The sequence below is a fragment of the Monodon monoceros genome, unplaced genomic scaffold (genome assembly GCF_005190385.1).
Source record: "Monodon monoceros isolate NGI ecotype Baffin Bay Population unplaced genomic scaffold, NGI_Narwhal_1 Super_Scaffold_5, whole genome shotgun sequence".
Taxonomy (NCBI): domain Eukaryota; kingdom Metazoa; phylum Chordata; class Mammalia; order Artiodactyla; family Monodontidae; genus Monodon; species Monodon monoceros.
The window spans coordinates 5,454,792-5,476,490 of NW_021703782.1; the positions used below are offsets into that span (position 1 = coordinate 5,454,792).

At 45.4% G+C, this 21,699-nt stretch overlaps 1 protein-coding gene across 1 annotated transcript in view; it reads left to right on the plus strand.

Annotated features, from left to right (window-relative positions):
* GALNTL6 (polypeptide N-acetylgalactosaminyltransferase like 6) overlaps positions 1-21,699 on the plus strand; it is a 1,140,136-nt gene that overhangs the window by 1,104,997 nt on the left and 13,440 nt on the right. The window contains exons 10-11 of the mRNA XM_029204074.1: positions 8,569-8,685; positions 17,712-17,861. Of these exons, the coding sequence (XP_029059907.1) occupies positions 8,569-8,685; positions 17,712-17,861 (267 nt within the window). The remainder of the gene's footprint in view (positions 1-8,568; positions 8,686-17,711; positions 17,862-21,699) is intronic.

Below are 21,699 nucleotides of genomic sequence, written 5' to 3' on the forward strand. Positions count from 1 at the left end.
CCCCCCTCTCCTCACCCCCTCCCCCCTCTCCTCACCCCCTCCCCCAGCAAGGAGGAAGGTCAGGCCTCCTTTGCCGGGTATGGCTGCTGCAAACAGCCCCACCAGGTGGTGGTGAGGACACCTGCAGGAGGCAGGAGCCCCTGTGAATCCATGAGGACCTCTCAGGTGAGGCCGCCTCCTTCTGCCCCACCCCCACACACCCACGTGCTGATATACATGGGAAAACAGGGCACACAAAAGAAGGAAAGAGTCTTCCTCCTGCTCTGAACCTTCCATTAGTAAAGCCTACAGTTGTAACCAGTGCGAGGAAAATGTCTACAGGGTCCACCCTGAGTACCACAAAGCGAGGCAGAGGGGGTAAGTGTGGAGTTGAGAGGCGATGTCTTAATAATCGGCATAGTGGATGATTTCCAAATCTGAATTTCTTACACTGACCTCCCTCCCAAACTTCAGACTGTCTATGTATGGATGTCACCAAGACACCTCGAACTCAGCACATCTTCATTATCCACAAGCAAACAATTGTCAAGACCTGCAAATGTTCTCTGAAAAAAAAAATGTGTCTGCAGTACACCTCTCCCTTTGAATACGTATACATTCTTTGGATACATTCTATCACTACCTCTACCAGAGTTCAGATTCTCATTATCCATTAGAACTGGTGCCTATGCTCACAACAGCATTACTCTTCATCTCTCTTTCCCATTAACACCAGAATTGACTGCCTAAAATAAGACTTTCTTCTCAAAAACTTCTAATAACTCTCTCTGCCAACAGCACAAGGTCTACATTGCTTATCTTGGTATTTGCGACCTTCCCAAAATGGCACCAATCTACCCCCCCAGCCTCATTTTTCTATGCATCCCAATACTGCAATAAAGCTAACATTTATGGAGCAATTAGTATGAACCAGACACTAATGCAAGCACCTTTTATGTATAATCTCATTTAATCATCACATCAAATTTCTCATGTATCATTATTATTATCTTCATTTTACAGAAGAGTAAACAGGCAAAAAGAAGCTAAATAAGTTGCTTAAAGGCCTACAGCTAGTAAATGGTGACATCAAACTCTAAACCCAGGCAGTCTAATTCCAGAATCTATACTCCTATATACATTATATTTCTTTCTAAAAATAAATACACGTAAGAATGAATTTAACCAACAGGGCAAAAGACATATACAAACATTACTGAAAGGAATTTTAAAAGATCTAAATAAATATTCATGGATTAGAAGACAATATTGTTAATACTACCCAAAAATACTACGGCAACACTGCTCAAAGAAATCTACAGGCAATCCCTATCAAAACTCCAAGGGCTTTTTTTGCAGCAATAGAAAAACTCATTCTGAAGTTCATATGGAATCTGAAGAATCCTAAATAGTCAAAACAACCTTGAAGAAGAACAAAGTTGGAGGACTCACACTTCCTGATTTCAAAACACAACACAAAGTTACAGTAATCAAAAATGTGTGGTACTCCGATGATCCAGCAATCCCACTTCTGGGCATATATTCAAAGGAAATGAACCAACCAAAAACCAAGAAGCAAGTAAATGTGAACTGTTTGTCATACCGGCATTTCCTGATTGGATAATGTATGCTTTCGTCTTCCTCTCCCAGGAAGGCAAAGGTTGGTAAACTTAGACTCGCCCAGCAATTAATCTTCTAATATTTTATCCCATTTGAAATGACCCAGATAGTCAATGAATTCTCTTTATTGAACTTAGTTTAAAGTTAGCAAAATCTGGTGGGACTATTTTAGACAGACATTCCCAAAACATAATTATTCCTATAGAGTTTACCGAAAAGCTCTTATCTCATTTACATTTAAGTTTCATCATATCAAGTTATTTTCCTTGCTGACACATTTGCAACAGATATAATAAGGTTTATTTGACCTCCAGTAAACCTAGGTACAACAGAAGTATTATACTTAACATTGATGACTCTAAAAACATGTCTATATCTATCAAACCAACAAGCTTCAGTAGCTTCAATAAGATATCAATTCAGTACTGAATATTTCCCAGATCACATGAACCTGAAATTCATTCTATGTCTGAGAACTCATATAAGCTTGTAATTTCTTTTAAGCAAATAAACAGAGCTCATCCACAAACCAATCTTGGCAACGCCATCTAGAAGCAGAGACACCTCATATTTATAAGGTACACATAGACATGCATATATCTCTACAGACACAGAGATCTCACAGTCTTCCTGCTACAGCTTAAACGGCCTCTCTTTTTTGTCCTCACTCTCAGGGATTAAAGTTCCTGAGAGCCCAGGTAGATCATTTATATCTCAAAAGGCACAGGGAGAGAAATACCAATTCCACCTAGAAAGCCAAATTCCTCTAACAGCATAAGCAAAAACCCGTTTTACAATGTCAAAAGCTTTCCATTGGGGGCATGTTCACGGCTTTTTTTTAACTTTCTAAATAGCCGATTCAGTTTAAACAAATAACAGGAATAGAGAATAATCCATATCATTCACACACGTGCACACGCCTCACTTGTAGAGGAACAGGAATCAGCATTCAAGTTAACGATCGCCTCAGCTCTTAGCTCAGCCTCCATGGCCTTTCTTAATATAAACGACGATGCAGCCCACAGCTGTGGCCAATATCTCTGCAACAGCCGTAGGGGTGTCTAGGAGTTCTCTGTACTCTCTCGGCGGCCCCCATTCATCAAGGTCAGCCACTGCAAGACCCCGATACTAGTGGACGGCCACCCCAGGGTTACCCCCGAAACTTTCAGGCCCCACGTGTTAGTGGTCGGCCCCAAAACTTTCCATTCCCTGTCCTAACTTCCCGACATCTCGGTGCTCACGGGCGTTTCCTCCGTCTCCTGGCTACTCCACCAAATGTTGGGCTGCACCCCGCAGGCCTACAAGGCCTGTACTTGCCCAGCTTTAAGACGGAAGGAAAAGCCCGGAGTCAGCGACAGAGGCATCAGTGGTTAATGCATAGGGGAGCTTACATGTCTGAGGCAGGGTCCTGGGGCCACTCCCACTGTGAACGGTGGACGGCGGGCAGAACATGGAGGCAGTCTTGGCTCCCAGGGGCAGGGGGAAACCCAGTTACAGGGTGATCGATGTCAGGTGAGCTCGTCGGTTACCAGGGAAACCAGCAGAGGTGCACACCCCTTCCCTCCCATTGGATGAGGTATCATGGTGGAGACGTTCTGATATCAAGGTTAGAACAATCACCAGCTGGAGCCGGGCAAGTACGTAGGGAGGTCAGGCATGTGAGTCAGGTGGTAGCGATTCAAAAAGAAGTAACTGTTAAACGCTAGTGGGTCCCCTGTAACACGTGCTGGGCCTGGTTGTGAGTAATGCAGCACACATTCCAGGCAGGAATAAGACGAACAAAGTCTGAGGACCTAATGTAAAACACGCTGACTGTAGTTGATAACACCGAATTGTACAATTGAAACTAGCTAAGCAAGGAGAGCTTGAAAGTTCCTACAAAAAAAAAATCAATATGTGAGGGGATGGCTGTGTTAATTAACTAAATGAGGAGAATCCCTTCACAAAGTAAACGTATATTCACTCACCACAATGCATACTTTACATATCTAATTTTAGGACTTCCCTGGTGGCACAGTGGTTAAGAATCCACCTGCCAATGCAGGGGACACGGGTTCCAGCCCTAGTCTGGAAAGATCCCACGTGCTGCAGAGCAACTAAGCCCGTGCTCCACAACTACTGAAGCACGCGCGCCTAGAGCCCATGCTCCGCAACAAAAGAAGCCACCGCAATGAGAAGCCCACGCACTGCAAGAAGAGTAGCCCCCGCTCGCCGCAACTAGGGAAAGCCCTCGCACAGCAGCAACGAAGACCCAACGCAGCCAAAAATAAATTTTAAAAACTAATTAAATAAATATCTAATTTTATATGTCAATTATACCTCAATAAAAGCTGAATTTAAAAAAATAAAAAGGTTTATGGGCTCTCAGAAGAGAAATCCTTTCCCCACTTTACTAGTCAAATCCAATCAAAGCTACAAGACCCTGAAAGAAAACCGGCCCCATCAGGTTTATTGGCAGCTGAGGTGCCTGCGAAGCCCTCTCGGTGCTACAGCATGCCGTGGGCACCAAAAAGGTCACAGTTTTCCAAGAATGAAAAAATAATGATCAGCAACAGAGCTCTGGGATTTGAAGAAACGTTGTCCATAGGAAGGAGAATCACTAACAACAGTTTTTGGAGCCCATCAGTCCAGTCTCTGCAGCCGTCTTCACGGTCTTGAGGACCCTGACCCCACCAGGGGTCTCCATCTCCCCCAGACATGCCCCGCCCAGTGAGGACACCATGCCAGAGGGGGTTCAAGAATCATTGGTCCTGATGTGTCAGGACTTTCTGGATCACAAGGGACTAGGCATGCTTTCAAAGAAGCGGACAGATTTCTGGAAGGTTGAATACGAATTTCTTTGTATGAATTTTTTTAACTGAGATATAATTGACCCGTAACATATTACTTTCAGGTGTCCACATAATGATGTGATATTTGTACATATTACAAAATGATTACCACGATAAGTCTAGTTAATATCTGTCACCACAGAGTGGCTAATTTTCTTGTGATGAAAGCATTTAAGACCTACTGTCTTAGCAGCTTTCAAATATACAATACAGTATGGTTAACTATCCTGACCATGCTGTACATCACATCCCCAGGACTTATTTATTTTATAATTGGAAGTCTGTACCTTTTTTTAGCATATTTTGGGGGGCCCCCTCACCGTGCAGCATGTGGGATCCCGACCAGGGATCGAACCCGCGCCCCCTGCATTGGAAGCTTGGAGTCTTAACCACTGGACCGCCAGGGAAGTCCCCTGGAAGTCTGTACCTATTGACCCCCTTCACCATTTCACCCACAAATCCTTTTTTATTTTTCACTGTATACCAGTATGTAGCATAGTGGCTGGGACATACCAGGTACTTAATGTTTGTTGAATGAGTCACGAACGTACCACTTCTTACTTAAAACACCCCAAGTCTATGGGGGGCGAGAGGATAGCAAACCATGCTCTAGCGTACGTTGAGCTGAGGCGAGTCTCTCTTCGACAACCAACTGAATTACCTGTCAGCCACCTCGACATTTATTTCACACGCCCCTTCTCCTGTGCCTCTTTTATAAAACCTCTCACTTTGGGGAGGAAAAGCCAAGGTTCCAGCTGAGCCTGACGTCTCTTGCAGACCTAAGAAATCCTTCACCCTCTGCCAGATCTTTTCCTAATCCTTGTCCAACAGATTATCTCTGTACTCCTGTCATACACCTTGAGTCCCTTTTGCCCCATTTTTCTCCTGCTTCCCACCCGTTCCTAGTCAAGCACCATCTCACTTTCTAATCCTGCCCCGTGTCTCTCAGATTCCTTGATGCAATTTTAGTGCAGCCAAGTCCCGGTGCTGGACGTCACAGGAACAGAACAGGAAAATTCCCTGCTCTGCGTTGATGTATTGTGTCCCTGTCCTAGATCTGGGCGTGTGTTTGCCTGTGAACTGCTTTTCCTTCAGCCGCAAATACAGAGCCCCTGGTGGGAAAAGTCCAGATCATTTGTGTTTTTTCTTGTCTACTTTTTTTTTTAGAAAGAAAACTTTATTCAAATGGATAAGCAAGGATTAGGGTCCGTTCTGTTGGGATTTTACTCATCTGTTTATTATGACAGAGCTGTGCTTATGAGCCGAAGATGGGATGTGCATTCTAAATGAAGAGGTGGGAATGAAAACAGCAGCAGGTGAGGCTGGCCTGATGAGCCTTGAGTCCAGGTGCCCGCCTTGTCCTCTAGGGAACTCTCCACATCTCTTCTCTGGCACAATGATGGGCTGAAATCTACACAGATGTGGACAATTATGGCTTGGAAACTTGAAATTTGGTTTCTGCAGCCATTTATCCCATTGTCTACACAGATGCCATTTGCGTGAGAATTTAGAACATTCAAGGACAGGAATTATGTATATAATTTATCAGTAATTTTACACTTGTTTGAGGATGCATATTCAAAAACTTTCTCGTTGACATGTGCACACTATATTTAAAATGGATAACCAACAAGGACCTACTGTATAGCACAGGGAACTCTGCTCAATATTACGTAACAACCTAAATGAAAGAAGAATTTGAAAAAGAATAGATACATGTATATGTACAACTGAATCACTTTGCTGTACACCTGAAACTAACACAACATTGTTAATCAACTATACTGCAATATAAAATAAAAAGTTTAAAAAATTTTCTCATTTAAAAAAAAAAAAAGGAACATTCAAGAGTTTAGAAAACGGTTTTCTCTACCCCTGCTAGAGCCCTTTCACTCTCATAGCATTTAGAAACAGAAAGAGGCTCTCTGACGTCTTTGGTGCAGATCCTCGGGCAGGTCTGGCAGGTACACTGCCCGGCATCCCTGGCTGTTCCAGGTCCTTTCCTTCCCCGAGTCCTTCTCTTCCAAGAGCAGAGCCCATGTAGCTCGTCCCTCTGCAGCCCCGTGGCCATAAACCGATAGCAGCTGCTTTTCCCGCTCGGTGGATCAGAGCTCCTGGACTCAGGAGAGGGAACAAGAATGCCCTGAAGGTGCCTTTAGCATCCACTGACACTGGTTCTCTAAGAAGAGTGAGTCTGTGAATTCAGTGGCCAGGAGTAAAGAGAGAGCTCTGTCCAGAGTTCTCTCGGGCAGCCCTTGGGTGGAGCAGCTTTAGAAACCAACAACCTGGCCCCAGATAAGATCAGACGGGCGCTGATGGATGCTGGCCTCTGGAGAGAGATGCAAGCTCAGACTTCTGCCCCTCAGGGTGCTTCTCTTTCACCAAATAAACTGGATCACACACCTGGGAGCTGAGTCCACAAAAGGCCTATTTTAAGGGTGGCTCCCCAAATTCTACAGTGAAATTGCTCCCTGGCGCTTGACTGAGGAGGTGGAGAAAAGGTGAAGGAAGTGGGAGTGACTGGGGTGCTCACCGACACGCCCTAGTTCATCCCCTGTCCTTCAAGATCGCCCATGAGGCTAAGAGGAAAGTCAATTCATTTGCAAGGGGGGGGGGGAGCTTGGGGGCTGGCAAACATTTTCCCTCTTTCAACTTCAAATGTGGAGTCTATGGTGCCCAGGAAAGTGAATAGGAAAGTGCTTGTGTGTGTGTCCACTTGTTTTTGCAAGAGTGTCCATAGCTCTCCTTGGATTCTCAGAGAGGTCCGTAGGCCAAAGTGGGTTCAGAACTGTTGCCCTGTGTCCTCCATTATTTCACATCCCCTGTCATCGGGGACAGACACCCCGAGAATAGTGGTCCAGTAGCAGAAGACAAACCCCAGCTGTTGCCAAATTCCGTGGATAAGGAAACTGGTATCCACCACATTGATTCCCTCCTGAATGACACTATACCAGCCTCTACTCCTAAAGGAAGTGGAAATGAAACAGCTCTCTCCACCACACCCCATCCAGGCATCATTTATTCCATTCGTGATACCCAGTACATCACATGACAACCTCCTCTCTGCCTCATCGCCCCATCCCAGGAGGATCAGGCCCCATGCAGGCATCCTTCCATCCTGGAGAGACTCCTTATCTACTCGTTCTGGGCAAAAGAACCGTGACTAAAACGATCACTTGAGTCCACCCTGTTCTTGTTTCCATTCTTAGTGGTACCTAAAGGGATTATTATAATCCAGGACTCTACAAAGGCATGGAAAGGATTGTGACCCTTGAGCTTATCTAAGCAGACACACCTCAGTAACAAACTATAGACATTGCCCAGCTCTGCAGCAGGATGCGGTTCTGATGCCAACAGGAAGATTGGTGGAAGCTTCACGCGGGAAGATGTGACGTGGGGATGTGTCTGCAACCAGACTCTTTCCACTGGTGTTTCTGCTGTTGATATTTTTCACCCTTTTCCCACCCCCAACTGTTCAGTTCTTTACATCCATGTTAACAAAATACTTGCTAAGAATTATGAGTGTTTTTTTCTCATTCTGCAACTTTTCAAAGTCCAGACATGATGTAGAGAAACTTCATCCAGTAAAGGATTCCACCAACGGTACTATCCTTCCTGTTTTGCTAATACTCTAGGATAGCATTAATTTACCATCCAGGAGAAAGGTTAAACCAGGATGACAGGTGCAGACAAAGACCATCCCAGGCCGCTGGGGGCGTCAGGTGACCACATTCTTACACAGTGATCTCTTCCTCACAGCTTTTATCTGCACCACCTGCCTCATAGCGGAGCTCTCCCAGCTAAGGTAGTGAAGGGAGAAGATGCTCTGCACTACCTGAAAAAGAAAAATCTCCCATCATACAGAAGTCATGGACTCCACGTTCGTGCTCCTGGGTCGTGGCTTCACACACTGCCTGGCTGAGGTTTTGCTGTTCAATCTTCCCATGTTCTTTTACACGTAGACTGGGCAATGTTATAGTTAATCCTCTGATTTCTCTCCATAAATTGCATATAAATTTAAGGCATCATCCAATCATCATGGAATCAAAAAAAAAAAATACCGAATCTCCACCAGGATTGTCAGGAACCAGGGGTACAATGAAAAACAGCCCATCGTCATCCTGTCTTCTTTCCACAGCTTCGAAACGTGGCAGCAAATCTCTGCGTGGACAGCAAGCACGGAGCCACAGGGACCGAGCTGAGGCTGGACGTCTGTGTCAAGGACGGCTCTGAGAGGACGTGGTCTCATGAACAGGTGCGTTATGGGGGGAGGGGCTGAGGCAGGCGGGGGGGTGGCAGTGTGGGAACAAACCTCTAGGTGGGACCTGGGTGAGGCCCTGAAAGGTCACCACCCAGCTCTGCAGTCAAGGGAATCACTTCACTTCTTTGCTTCCGTTTCTTCTCAGAACAGTCGTGATTGTTAATTGAGATCGTGTATAAAAATATGCTTTAAATAATAGAAAGGGGGACTTCCCTGGTGACGCAGTGGTTAAGCACGCTCCCAATGCAGGGGGCCCGGGTTCGATCCCTGGTCAGGGAACTAGATCCCGCATGCCGCGGAGCAACTCAGAGTTCGCACGCCACAACTAAGGAGCACACGCGCCACAACTAAGGCGCCCACCTGCCGCAACTGAGACCTGGCACAACCAGATAAATAGATAAAATAAATACGAAAAAAAAAAATAAAAGGGTGGCAAAAGATAGACCATGCTTTTAAAAAACTAATAATAACAGAAAGGGTGGTAGAGATGTTGATTGTGACCCTAGTCTTCTATTGCCTTTCCCAGAATGGCAGTTTTCAAACCACGAAAAGCTTGTAGAGTGCTACGTAACTCTCCCAAGCAAATTTCATGGTTTTACTGAAAGACTCTCAGTTATTCTGTAAGTTTCTGTGACTTTCTCTAATCTTATTTTCCCTCTCTGGCTGTTTACTGAAAAGAATACTTTACATACACCTCTCATCGTAGCAGCAGTTTGTAATCTCACACACAAAGGATCACTTGGAGGCAATAACTCCCCAGCATGGACTCCAGGGGAGGCTTCAAGACTATTTATTGCTTTTGCTTGAAAAACATTTCAGAGCAATTCAGTTTATTAAGTGAGGTATGATTCCTGACCCTCTTTGAAACACCCTTGAAAGGGACTTTCCTCACACTGTGTCACCTGTAAAAGAGGAGAGACGGTGGGTAGAATTATGTCTGCCCGTTTTTATTATTTGAATATTAAATTATAAAATATTTCAAATAGGAAACTATAAAAGAATTACGGCACACCCTGGTGTGCTCATCACACGGACTGAACGAGTATCTACAGCTACTGCCATATTTTTTAGAAGAAAAAAATGTACAGATACAGTGAAAACCCCTCCGCCCCCGTCCCTCCCTCTACAAAAGGATACATCTCAAGTTCAAGATCCTACATCGGGCTTATGCCTCGTCTTCCAGAATTGTCCACAATGCTTCTCTCATGAAAACCAAGAGTAGGCAAGCAGTCTCCAGTAAGGCATTAGTTCTCTCCTCCAGCGGTTCCTCAAGTGTCCATCTTTTTTTTTTTTTTTTTCTGCAGTACGCGGGCCTCTCACTGTTGTGGCCTCTCCCGTTGCGGAGCACAGGCTCCGGACGCGCAGGCTTAGCGGCCATGGCTCACGGGCCCAGCCGCTCCGCAGCATGTGGGATCTTCCCAGACCGGGACACGAACCCGTGTCCCCTGCATCGGCAGGCGGACTCTCAGCCACTGCGCCACCTGGGAAGCCCTCAAGTGTCCATCTTGAACATCAAGTCAGTGAAGCTCCCCGTCCCCCAGCCTGGGTTCTCCACGAGTGGTTTGGGTGTGCAGACCCGGCCTGTCGGCCCCTCTCCACCCCCTCTCCACCGAGCATCCCCATCCCTCCGGCCTGCAGTACAGCGCAGAGCCGCTGATTGAGGAAAACAGCAGCAGCAGACCAAGCCCACGGCACAGCCCAGAGTCCACCCAAACAACCCCTAACCCAACACCACCCCTCCCCGGCCGGGAACCGGGCCCCTGTCCTCTTCTCCCGCAGCCTCGTGGTCTTCTAGAAGGATCATGGGCCTTCGGTCAGGCTAACCTAGATCCCAGCCAGTTGAACCTGTGCGTCCTTGTGAAATCGTTATATCTTTCGAGGCCATAGTCCCTCCCCCTTTAAACAGGGACAACAACACCCACCTCACGGACAGGGTTATTGTGAGAATCAATATCGTCCGTGATGTCCCAGCATCTTGCACAGGTAGGAGGTGCAGAGCAAATATACTTTGTCTTCTTCCTTCTCACAACCTTCCCCACAGATCGCTTTATACCAACCCCAAACTAGAAATCTCCCGCCATCCAAGGCAGCTGCCAAACATCAAATACTACGTCTCACTCACTCAAATACACCCTGCACGTGTGGACACGTATCAGATGGGTTTTAAAGAAGGCCCTGCAGCTCAAGGGTCACTGCGGGGTGTGGAATATCCGTGGAAGCTGACGGCCTACTCCATCCTCTGTCCCTTTCTATAAGCACCACGGGGATGTGACCAGGGCGGTGGACGGTGCCAGCCTGTTTCCCCCAAGAAGCAATTCAAGACTGCAGCCTGGGAACAAAAGAGAAGGCTTCAAGGCCAGTCAGTAAGGCTGGCATCTAGGGTGGGAAAGGATATTTTTTTAAAAAGAAAAAGGAGAATGCCATAAGGAAAATCCGTATCTGTTGGGTTAAAGTTCACTCTGCCGTCTCTATTCAGCCCAACCAAGAGACACGCCTATCCAGCTGGCTGATACGAAGGATGCATACCTGAATGCCTGGATCAGGTGGAACATCTCCATCCCCTGCAATGTGCTAGAATGAAATATGCTCTGGGCTGCAGATTTTGTTTGACGGCTGCACGTAAATATAAAGAGAACCAGCTACACTGCATACATTTAAAATTTTTTGGTTCACTTCCTCCCCGACCCCGCCCCACCCCAAGCTAAACTGCAAAAAGCTATGACGTGTAATTCCAGAAACAGTCACCAGAGGGCAGCACTAGACAAGCAGACAACTATCTAAGAGGAACGAAAGCTCGGTTACTACAGCTCGTGAAAGAGATTTCCAGCCTCTCGACACTTCCGAAAACGGGGCAATGCAACAAGGTTGAAAGGAGGTTAAATCGATCATATCTGAAACACGTATCGCCGTATACTGATGTGGAGGTTCAGTCTTCACAAGCTGTTTGTCTTCCGGTAGTTAACTGTTGGCTTTTTTTGATATATTTACTCAATGACTTCTAAAAATTAGGACTCATTCTTCTACATTTAGATTAAAATTCCCAGAGGAGAAAAGAATATCAGGACAGGAAAATGATAGGCACTCTTTTTGATTCAAAAGCATTCGAAGAACACGAAAGGGGCACTTATTAGAGCTGGAATGATTTTTTTTTTAACGGCAAAAATAAAACACAAATGAATAAACAAAATAGTTCTGTGGGGAGTTAAAGAGAGTCTCTGGAAGCACCTGGTAAGAAAATGGCTTTTGTCACAGAAGAGGGGGATGATTGAGGCTTCCCTGCAGGAAGGGAGCATGCAGTTCATTTTCCAGCCCTCTGTCGAGGCATCACTGCAGCTCCGAGAGCTGGCTCTCAGTTTCCTATGGGGACCAAGAAAGAAAAGAAGAAAAAGGCCTTCATAGGACTGTGAGGTCTGGAAAGAGCACTCCCCATGTGCCGTTAGGAGTCTGATGGAAAGGCGGGGCGTGGGGAGTCTTCGGTGCCAGGGGGCAGCCCTGACCTGTGCTGGGAGGAAGCCTGCAGGGGAGTCTCCGTCCTGCTGAGGAGGCTGCCCTGCCCAGAGCTGGACAGAGATGTGCAGAGATGGAGGCGGACCAGTGCACCTGGTACAGGACAGCTGATGGATACGCAGTGTCAGCCTCAGGACGGAGGATGCCAAACCACAAGGAGAAACATGCAGTAGCTCAGACCTCTACCAACCACACGCCAATGCGATAAAATCTAACTAATCACAGAGAGAAAAATAGTTTCCATCTTCTCAGGTCAGGTAGCAACATTGAGATAATAAATTTACGTGCAGCAGCGAGGCTTGTGAGCTTGTTCGTATAACACAATACAGACTCAGGCAATGTTACACACACCAAGAAGTACGACTTACGTATCAGTCCGAATCCGTTTTAAAGTGTCACTTCAAAGAGGAAAGTGGAGAAATGAACATCAATTTACTCCAAGGCTGAGGAATTTGAGGCTGAAAAAAAATCAGGAGGTATTGTGCAGGGAACCTGAATAAAATCTGAATACTTCTTGTCAGCGAGGAGCGGCCCAAGGGTTTGCAAACCATCAAATACATGCATGATGTCTGTCAGTTTCTGCTTTGACACGATTGCACGGGGGCACGTGGGCCTAAGGAATGAGACGCTCAGTGCCTGATTGGTTCCTCACTACCATTAGGATAAGCTATGTGGCAGGAGACAGCATTTCAAAGACACGAGAGAGAAAAATCTTAGCTAATGGCAGGTGCAGAAGAATAAAGCCGTTTATATAATCCGAAGACGCGTCTCCCGGGACGCAGGAAAGTAAGCACCAGGTGATAATAATAATACTAATGCCTCCAACACTGAAGCCTACAAGCTGACGCTCAGTCTGCACAGCTGAGAATGATTACTGCACCCTAATAACAAGCCTGGAAACAAGAATTAAAAGTCACCTGAGGGTGCCCTGAGATGTAATTGTCACAGCAGATGAACAAATCAGCTGAGAGGCGAATGTGCCCGTTTGCTTTCACGCAGGTATTCTTTTGGACTTGACTGACCTATTTAATAAAAAGTAAAGAAAGGAAACAGAAAGAAAGTAAAAAGTAAGAGAAGTCTGTCTACAGAGGCGTACACAAGCCTGGACTCCTGAAGTGTGCCGGTGGCCTGTCCTTGCACTTCTGCAGGCCAATTGTCCCCAGCTGGGTGATGATGACAGAGCCTTTCAGCTCTGGCTTCTACGTGTATAAAAACCAAAAAGAGGAAAAGAGACAAAGCAGAAAATCGATAAACCCTCAAGGCCACCGGTTCCTGCGCGGGTTGCACAGCTTATAGTACCAAGGGGTTGTGATATTTAAATAACATAGAGATTTAAGCAATGACAGGTGTACAGGCCAGGAAATTTTTATTCTAATAATAGGTAACTGAGCCTAGAATCATTGAAATTGAAAGCTCAAAAAAATTAATTATTGTTGTAATTAGACACAAACAACACAAATTCATTAGAGAACCTGAAAAGACTAATTTTTAGTTCCTGTTGACAGTTATCCCAATGCCATTTCTGTTAATATAATGAGTGCGAGTTTTTACTTATTCAAGAGAAATTTCATTGGACATTCATTAAATGTCATGAATTGTTCTGGGTGCTGGAAACACAAAGATGAAGAAGATGTGGTTCCTGCCATTACGGGTCTCACGGTCTAGTGAGGGATACGGAAACGTAATCGGATAATCATGAGAAACAAGGTGGGGGATGGGAAGGAGGGGTTCAAAGAGAAGGCTTCTTAGCGAGTGGACGCCTGAACTTGACCTTAAAGGACTGCTGAGCAGTAACTAGGTTGGCCAGTGAATGTGGGCCTTCCAGCCAGAGGGGCTCCTGTGAACAAAGTCACCGAAGGGGAAATACATGCCACCTGATTAGTGCAAGGAACTACAGTTTTTTTAAACTGAGGTATTATTCACATACAGTTTTATATTAGTTGCAGTAATACAACATATTGACTCGATATTTGTATCTATTGTGAAATGATCGCCCCCGTAAGTCTAGTTAACATTCGTCACCAAACATACAGAATTTTTCTCCTGTGATGACAACTTTTAATATCTACTCTCTTAGCAACGTATAAATCTTATATTGTTGATAGAACATAAACGAAAGGGAAAGGGATGCAGCTGAAAAACATGGCAAAGTCCAGATCATGGAAAGTTCTTTATGTGTTAAAGAGTCTGAACTTCATTCTCTAAGGGTTATGTGAAAATATGGTGAGATTTCAGGTTAAGAGGTAACATGGTCATATGGGTATTTTAAACTCTAATTCGAAAAGATACATGCACCCCAATGTTCACTGCAGAAGTATTTACGATAGCCAAGACATGGAAGCAACCTAAGTGTCCATCGACAGAGGAATGGATAAACAAGATGTGGTCCATATATACAATGGAATACTACTCAGCCATAAAAAAAGAATGAAGTAATGCTATTTGCAGCAACATGGATGGACCTGGAGATTATCATACTAAGTGAAGTAAGTCAGACAGAGAAAGACAAATGTCATATGATATCCCTTATATGTGGAATCTAAAAAAAAAGGATACAAATGAACTTAGGTACAAACAGAGATAGACCCACAGACATAGAAAACAAACTTATGGTACCAAAGGGGAAAGGCAGGGGAGGGATAAATTAGGAGTATGGAATTAACATACACACACTACTATATATAAAATAGCTATCCAACAGGGAACTATACTCAATATTTTATAATAACCTATAAGGGAAAAGAATCTGAAAAAGCATAGATATATATGTAGAAATGAATCACCATGCTTTACACCTGAAACTAACACAAAGTTGTAAATCAGCTATACTTCAATTTAGCAGAAAACGATATGAAGGAACCAGAAGAGGAAGGTGGGAAAGAAAGCAATTAGAAGGTCATTTCAAGAGTCCAGACAAGAAACATTGAGAGCAAAGGTGGTGGAGACAGAGGGGAAGGGACCACTTCCTGTAATACTTAGAAGACAAAAGTGGTGAGACTTGGTGATGGAGTAGATGAAGATGGTGAGGGAGACCAAGGACATAAAGACAAAGGACGCCCAGGTTTAGAAGCTAAAGATGTGACCAACTAAAACAAAACACAGGAGCGGAAACAGGTTTAGAAGGGAAGGAAGTCAATGGAACTCAGGACGTGGTGACTTTGAGATGTCCACAGGACACGCAGGAGGAAAATCCTACACAGGGTTGGACATAACACAGGTGATGAGTTATCCACGTGCCAGCAAGAGTTAAACTGAGCATGTGTGAGACCAACCAGGGAAGGTGCAAGGATGGGATCTGAGGAGCCCTGAGCTGGACCTACCTTGAAGGGATCGATAGAAACGGGATATGGGCAGGACAGAGTTCTAGGATAACACAGGAACACAGTATCTCAAAAACCAAGGGAGCGGTAGGTCCCGATTTGAAGGGAGTGATCAAAACCAGAAATAGCTGAACAGACACTTTTCCTTGAGAAATGACTCCCCTGCATAGGGTTTGAATGAATCTAAAAATGCCTCAGGGGCTTCCCTGGTGGCGCAGTGGTTGAGAGTCCGCCTGCCGGTGCAGGGGACACGGGTTCGTGCCCCGGTCTGGGAAGATCCCACATGCCGCGGAGCGGCTGGGCCCGTGAGCCATGGCCGCTGGGCCTGCGCTTCCGGAGCCTGTGCTCCGCAACGGGAGAGACCATAGCAGTGAGAGGCCCGCGTACCGCAAAAAAAAAAAAAAAAAAAAAAGATAAAAAGTCCACAATCAGTCCTCAGTCCACAATCATATTAAAACAACAACAATGAATCTAGGGAAAGAGACCACACAATTCCTCTTCATGAATCTATTTCAAATGCCTTACCTAAAACACCCTCCTCTATTTAAAACATCCTATTTTGTCGTGTCTCCCAGGGAAACAGAATGCAATCTCTTGCCACAACTCAGACAGTAGGCTTCATGTGTTTGATTTAGATGAGTTCTTTCCGATTTTCTTCAGACCACTTAACCCAGCTTTTTCAAGTTTTCTGCAGTTTCCCCACCATTTAACTGTTTTTGTTAGCCATCCCTGGAATTTTGCCAGATTCTCTGCATTTTCTTACCCAGGTAGGACCCCAAAATTGCGGTAATCTGCAGCTTGACAGAGCCGAGTGTATTGTCTGCTTATAGCTCAGCACTGTGCTTGCTTTTACATCCACAGAGTCTCCTGACATTGAGATGTTAGAATTGGAAGAAATCCTAGGGCTGATCTAGTCCATTTTCCCACTTACTTAAGGATTTCTCGTACTGAACCCCTCAAATGGTTATCCAGCTCAAACTCCGTACTGAACCCCTCAAATGGTTATCCAGCTCAAACTCCAAAAAATACCCTTTCCTTACAGAAGTGTTGTTTTTTCAATTTAATACATTGTAAAATCAATTAAGTGCATCCATAAGTCACATTTTTAAAATAATAGAGTGGGGACTTCCCTGGTGGTGCAGTGGTTAAGAATCCACCTGCCAATGCAAGGGAGGTGGGTTCGATCCCTGGTCCAGGAAGATCCCACATGCTGTGGAGCAACTAAGCCCGTGAGCCACAACTCCTGAGCCCACGTGCCACAACTACTGAAGCCCACGCACCTACAGCCCGTGCTCCACAACAAGAGAAGCCACTGCAATGAGAAGCCACTGCAATGAGAAGCCTGCACACCACAACGAAGAGTAGCCCCCCCACCGGCTCGCCGCCACTAGAGAAAGCCGGCACACAGCAATGAAGATCCAATGCAGCCAAAAATAAACATATTAATTTAATTAAATTAAAAATAAAATAAAATAATAGAATGGATGGATGGAATAGAATAGACTAAGACAGGAAAAGTTTGGATGGAATATCAGAGTCTATTAAGTGCACTGAGGACAAATATTTCATGAAATTTCCATTTTCAGTTGGGGGAAAGGGGATCTATGTGTGTTTGCAAACTGTATCTCTTACTGGGAGTCACAGTCCAGAACTTTCTACACTGCCCGGCAGGATTACTCTTACCAACTCCAGGAAACCAATTTGCCTATTCTTTACTTCATCAAGCTTAGCTTTCACTTAAATCAAAATTTTCAAGTTGCTGGCATCCATCCAGTTCAACCCTACTCCTGGTCTTTTCTCAGTTAATCTGCTCAATTTAGGCTAACTGTAACATTTAACCCACTGATTTTTTTTTATCTAAATGAAGAAGGTAAAGAACGTAATTAAAAAGTTTCTCCCCTCTTTCTGTCCCTCTGTCTCCCTCTGTCTGTCTGTCTGTCTCTCTGTCTGTCTATCTAACCGGAAACACTTCATTTGCTTTTTTGGCCAGGCTGGGCCAAAAGTGCTTCTGGTGTTGCTACAGGGCATTAGCATCCATGCCTTTTTCAGTGCCCCTCTCATGCTGAGACATAGTTCTTTTCTTGTAAATCATGAAGCAGGAGTTCTTCGCAGCTAAAAGACATATCTCCCCCTGCTTCCTAATCTCTCCAAATTCAACTCACCGTAGCTTTTCTGCTATTGTTGCTTTGCTAGCTCTTCACCTTTGGTTGGAGAGAAGATATTCGGCCTGGTGAGCCCCTGCACACCCGAAAATTCTGCTTCGACGCCATCTCCCATAGCAGCCCGGTCACTCTGTATGACTGTCACGGCATGAAAGGGAACCAGCTCTGGGGACATCGAAAGGTAAGGGCCAGCTCGCCGCGGGCAGCAAGCTCTCCAACTGCCCTGCTTAAGGTTTTCTGACGCAAAGGTTTTTGGTTTTAACGCATTGTTTTGATTTAAATTGTTACCTGGCCATTTGGTTCATGCATTTGGAGACCACAGCAAAGACGAGGGGAAAGACAAGAGTGTGTAGGAAGGGGCATTGCTTTGGCTTTGCTGGCCACGTGGACACCCAGCACAGTCAGTTTCGACTTCACATGGCTTTGAGCCAGGACACTAGCCCTACACGGGAAGGGCCTGGTCTCAACCCAGATGGCTCCCAAACGCAGAAGCCATATGCTCTGCAGACAAATGTGCACATGTAGAGTTTTTCACGACACCAATTCACACACACACAGATTAACACATCTCTTTACTTATTATGCATCTCAGGCTCATTCGCTTGGGAGCTCTTTGGGTTAAGACAATTACATTTACACAAATACTAATATATTCACGTAGATCTAATTGTTGCAACCTTTATATAGAAAGACCCATTTTTAATCTGGCCAAAATCCTGCCCAAGTATAACAAAGGAGAACTTATTTGGGGAATTTAAAAGTTTAAAGAATTAGAAGGGTAACATTTATTGCTAGAAAAAATAGTTCAAAACTAAATATAAAATCATATTTTATTGAGTTGAGCCTTTAAGTAAAGAATAAAGAGCAATTAAATATTTTAAAATATTTTCATTAAGTTATCTTTTGATAGCTTTTTAGAATACAATTTTTTTCTCAGCTTCTTTGGTTTCTAAGGCAGGACTCGGCTGTCAATTAGCAAGAACTCATAAGTTCCCTTCTGCCCCTCAAGTTTGTAGAATTGCTAGGGGCCTCCCCAGCCAGGTGGAAGATGCCCTCTGTTTGCCTTTTCACACTCTGGAATGATTCAGCCTCACCCCAGACTGTAAGGAAAATGTCCCACCCACCACTTGAATCAGGAGTGTTGGCCAGCCTTGGCTGAGGTAAAGTCAGTATCCCCTGAAATCACAGAGAGCTGAAGGGGAAGGTCTGCAGAGAATCAATATGGGGACCACTGGCTTTGATACCTGTTCCCTCACTTAGTAAGCTTTCTGGCATCTACCTCTTAGAGGTGGGCACCGAAAATTATACTCAAAGGCAGACTCATTTGTACAAGTTTATTCCGCACACTGCCACCCACCCCTGCCAACATCTGGCAGGTTGTGGAAAAAGTACAAAACACCAGTTGTTATATCCTCTTAAAAAACAATTTAAAATTAAAAGAGCTAATAAGAAGATGGCATCCGATATGATACGGGGTGATGGGGGGAAATCAGACAAGAGGAAAACCTCCCTGTTTTCCTTGTGAGATATATCAGAAATGATTAATCTTGTCAAACCCTTTTGCTATTCAATATAGTACAGTCCGTGTGTGGTGCAATAAAGTGTTGTGTTTTGTTTTGTTTCGTTTTGTTTTGATGGTTATATGCTGACCGTTAGGAAGTTACTTTCAGGGCACATGGATAAGATACCTGATCTGCCATTTGCCTCGTGTACTGTTGGTCCCCACGGAGCGGACCGTTTCTCATCACTGCTTACAGCATGAGAGACAAAACACTCCATAACGCCCAGCTAAGCCAAGAAAGTGCAGGGACCTGCCAGGCATAACTGTGCTGGGCTCTTTCCTCAGACCTGGCCTCACGTGACTCTGGTTACGCTCACCGGTTAGTTATACAGCAAGCACGATGCATACGTCATCGGGAACATGGCCAAGGCCTAAAATGGAAAGTTTCTGAAACAGCTCATCTGAGGTGATGATTCAGGCCTGTTCAAATGTACCTGTTGGAGAAAGTCCCTTGTCTATTCCAAGGGCTCTTCCTGAGGCACAGAGCGAGAGTCCCTCTGGTGGGTGTTGCCTTGTCTGTTTGGAGGCATTGCTTGGCCCTCGGGGCTTTGGACAGCTTAGCAATCTTTGGAGTCGGCTTTGGGGTCGCCCTTTGTATCAGCACGCTGACAAATCCACGTGGATCCCTGAGACTCTGCTGACTGCCTAAAGGACCCCCGTGGGGCATCTCTTAGGCTCCGTCCTCCTCATGTTCCAGCTGGTGAGGATGCTCAGAGCTAGTGCCTTACACACCTCACAACCAACCACCTGGGCCTGTCACGTACGATCCACAGAGGAAGAAACAGATTTGGGGCCAAGCCAGCGTTCAAGCGCAGGTGCATCTGGCCTTGAAGTCTCTCCTCTTTCCTGCGCCCTTAAGCAATCCGATCAATATTCCCCGGGGGACGTCCTGATGCCTGTTGGATTCTGCATCACCAAGACCAGACAAGCGCTTCTCCCAGGCGCACAGAGATTTCCAGAATTGAGTAGTGGCTGCCGGCGACCTGCCTGAGTGGGGAAGGGCGCTGTCGGCCCCATTTTCTGACCTCTCAGCACCCATCAGCTCTCAGATCTTGTTGGCCTTTTTCTTTTTTTTTCAGGAAGATTTTCCCCTTTTCCCCCAGCTTTACTGAGATATAATTGACACACAACATTTTGTAAGTTTAAGATATACAACGTAACGATGTGATACACCTATGAACTGAGAAATGATGACCACAACAGGTATAGTTAACAAATGTATCACTGTACAGGGTTCTGGGTGTGTGTGTGTGTGTGTGTGTGCGTGCGTGTGTAGAACTGTTAAGATCTACTCTCTTAGCAGCTTTCAAGTACACGATACAGAGTTATTCACTGTAGTCCACATGCTGTGTATTACAGCCCCAGAAACTTACCCAGCTTAGAAGTGGACCACCCTCCCTGACCCTCCGCCCCCTTGCTCTCAGTTATTTTTCTATGTGGCTCTTTGCCACCACGAGAAAAGGAAGGAATCCCTATCCTAGGGTCGTGTAACTAGGCTCCTGCCCAGCCATCTCCCCTCGTTAGCAGGTACCCAGGGTGAGAAATCCCATTTTCGGTTTCTTTCGCCACCAGGGGGACCCCGGCTACAAGAACAATGATTTGCAGAAGCGACCTCAGTAAAAATATTCAAATCACCAGCCGACACTCAAAACGACATCTGAAACAAGAAACTGTCCCGCTGCCTCCTTAACCCCCTACATCTAGTTGGTCTCTAAGACGTGTGAACCCCTCCCTCTCCTTGCCGTCCCTGTGGCCGCAGCCCCGACTGCAGCCCTTCCCAGTCTCAGTCCCGGATTACCGCAAAGGCTCCCTTAAAGGGCCACCCTGCCTCCACCCTCCCCCCACCCCCCAGCCCACCTTCCATCCTGAAGTCAGAGGGATGCCCACAGGAGCTGGTCATTGCATCCCTCTGGTTTATACGTTACTTGGTTTCCCACCGAGAAGATGAAGTGCCTTCTCCCAAATTCTCATCCTGCCTCTTCACAGTCTGGTCAACGTCACAGTGGCTTGTCTGGCCCAAGACATTCTAATTCATCCTGGAACTGTAATGTGATCTTGAGTGAGTTATTTCACATGTGTGATTTTCAACTTCCACGTCAATAAAACAGAGACAGTAATTCAGTGAGATAAACTGTGGAAAACTTCCAGCAAGGTTTCTGACCATATGATCGAATTTCCATCCATGTGGGTGACAAGTACACTTTTTACACTGGGAATAGTGGTGAGCTATATCCTGCTGTGTAGCAATCTATGCTAAGAAATATTAACTACTGTTATCCCCCCAGATCAAGAGCTATCTCCCATGTTCTTTTCTAGTGAGGAAACATTTTTATGGGAGTATAACATATATCTTCATTGGGGTTTCCCCAGATGTAGGCCCTGAAGTGAGAATTTGAGTGCGAGTGGTTTATTTGGGAGATGCCCGCACCCCTCCGAGATCATGGCAGAGAGTAGGGAA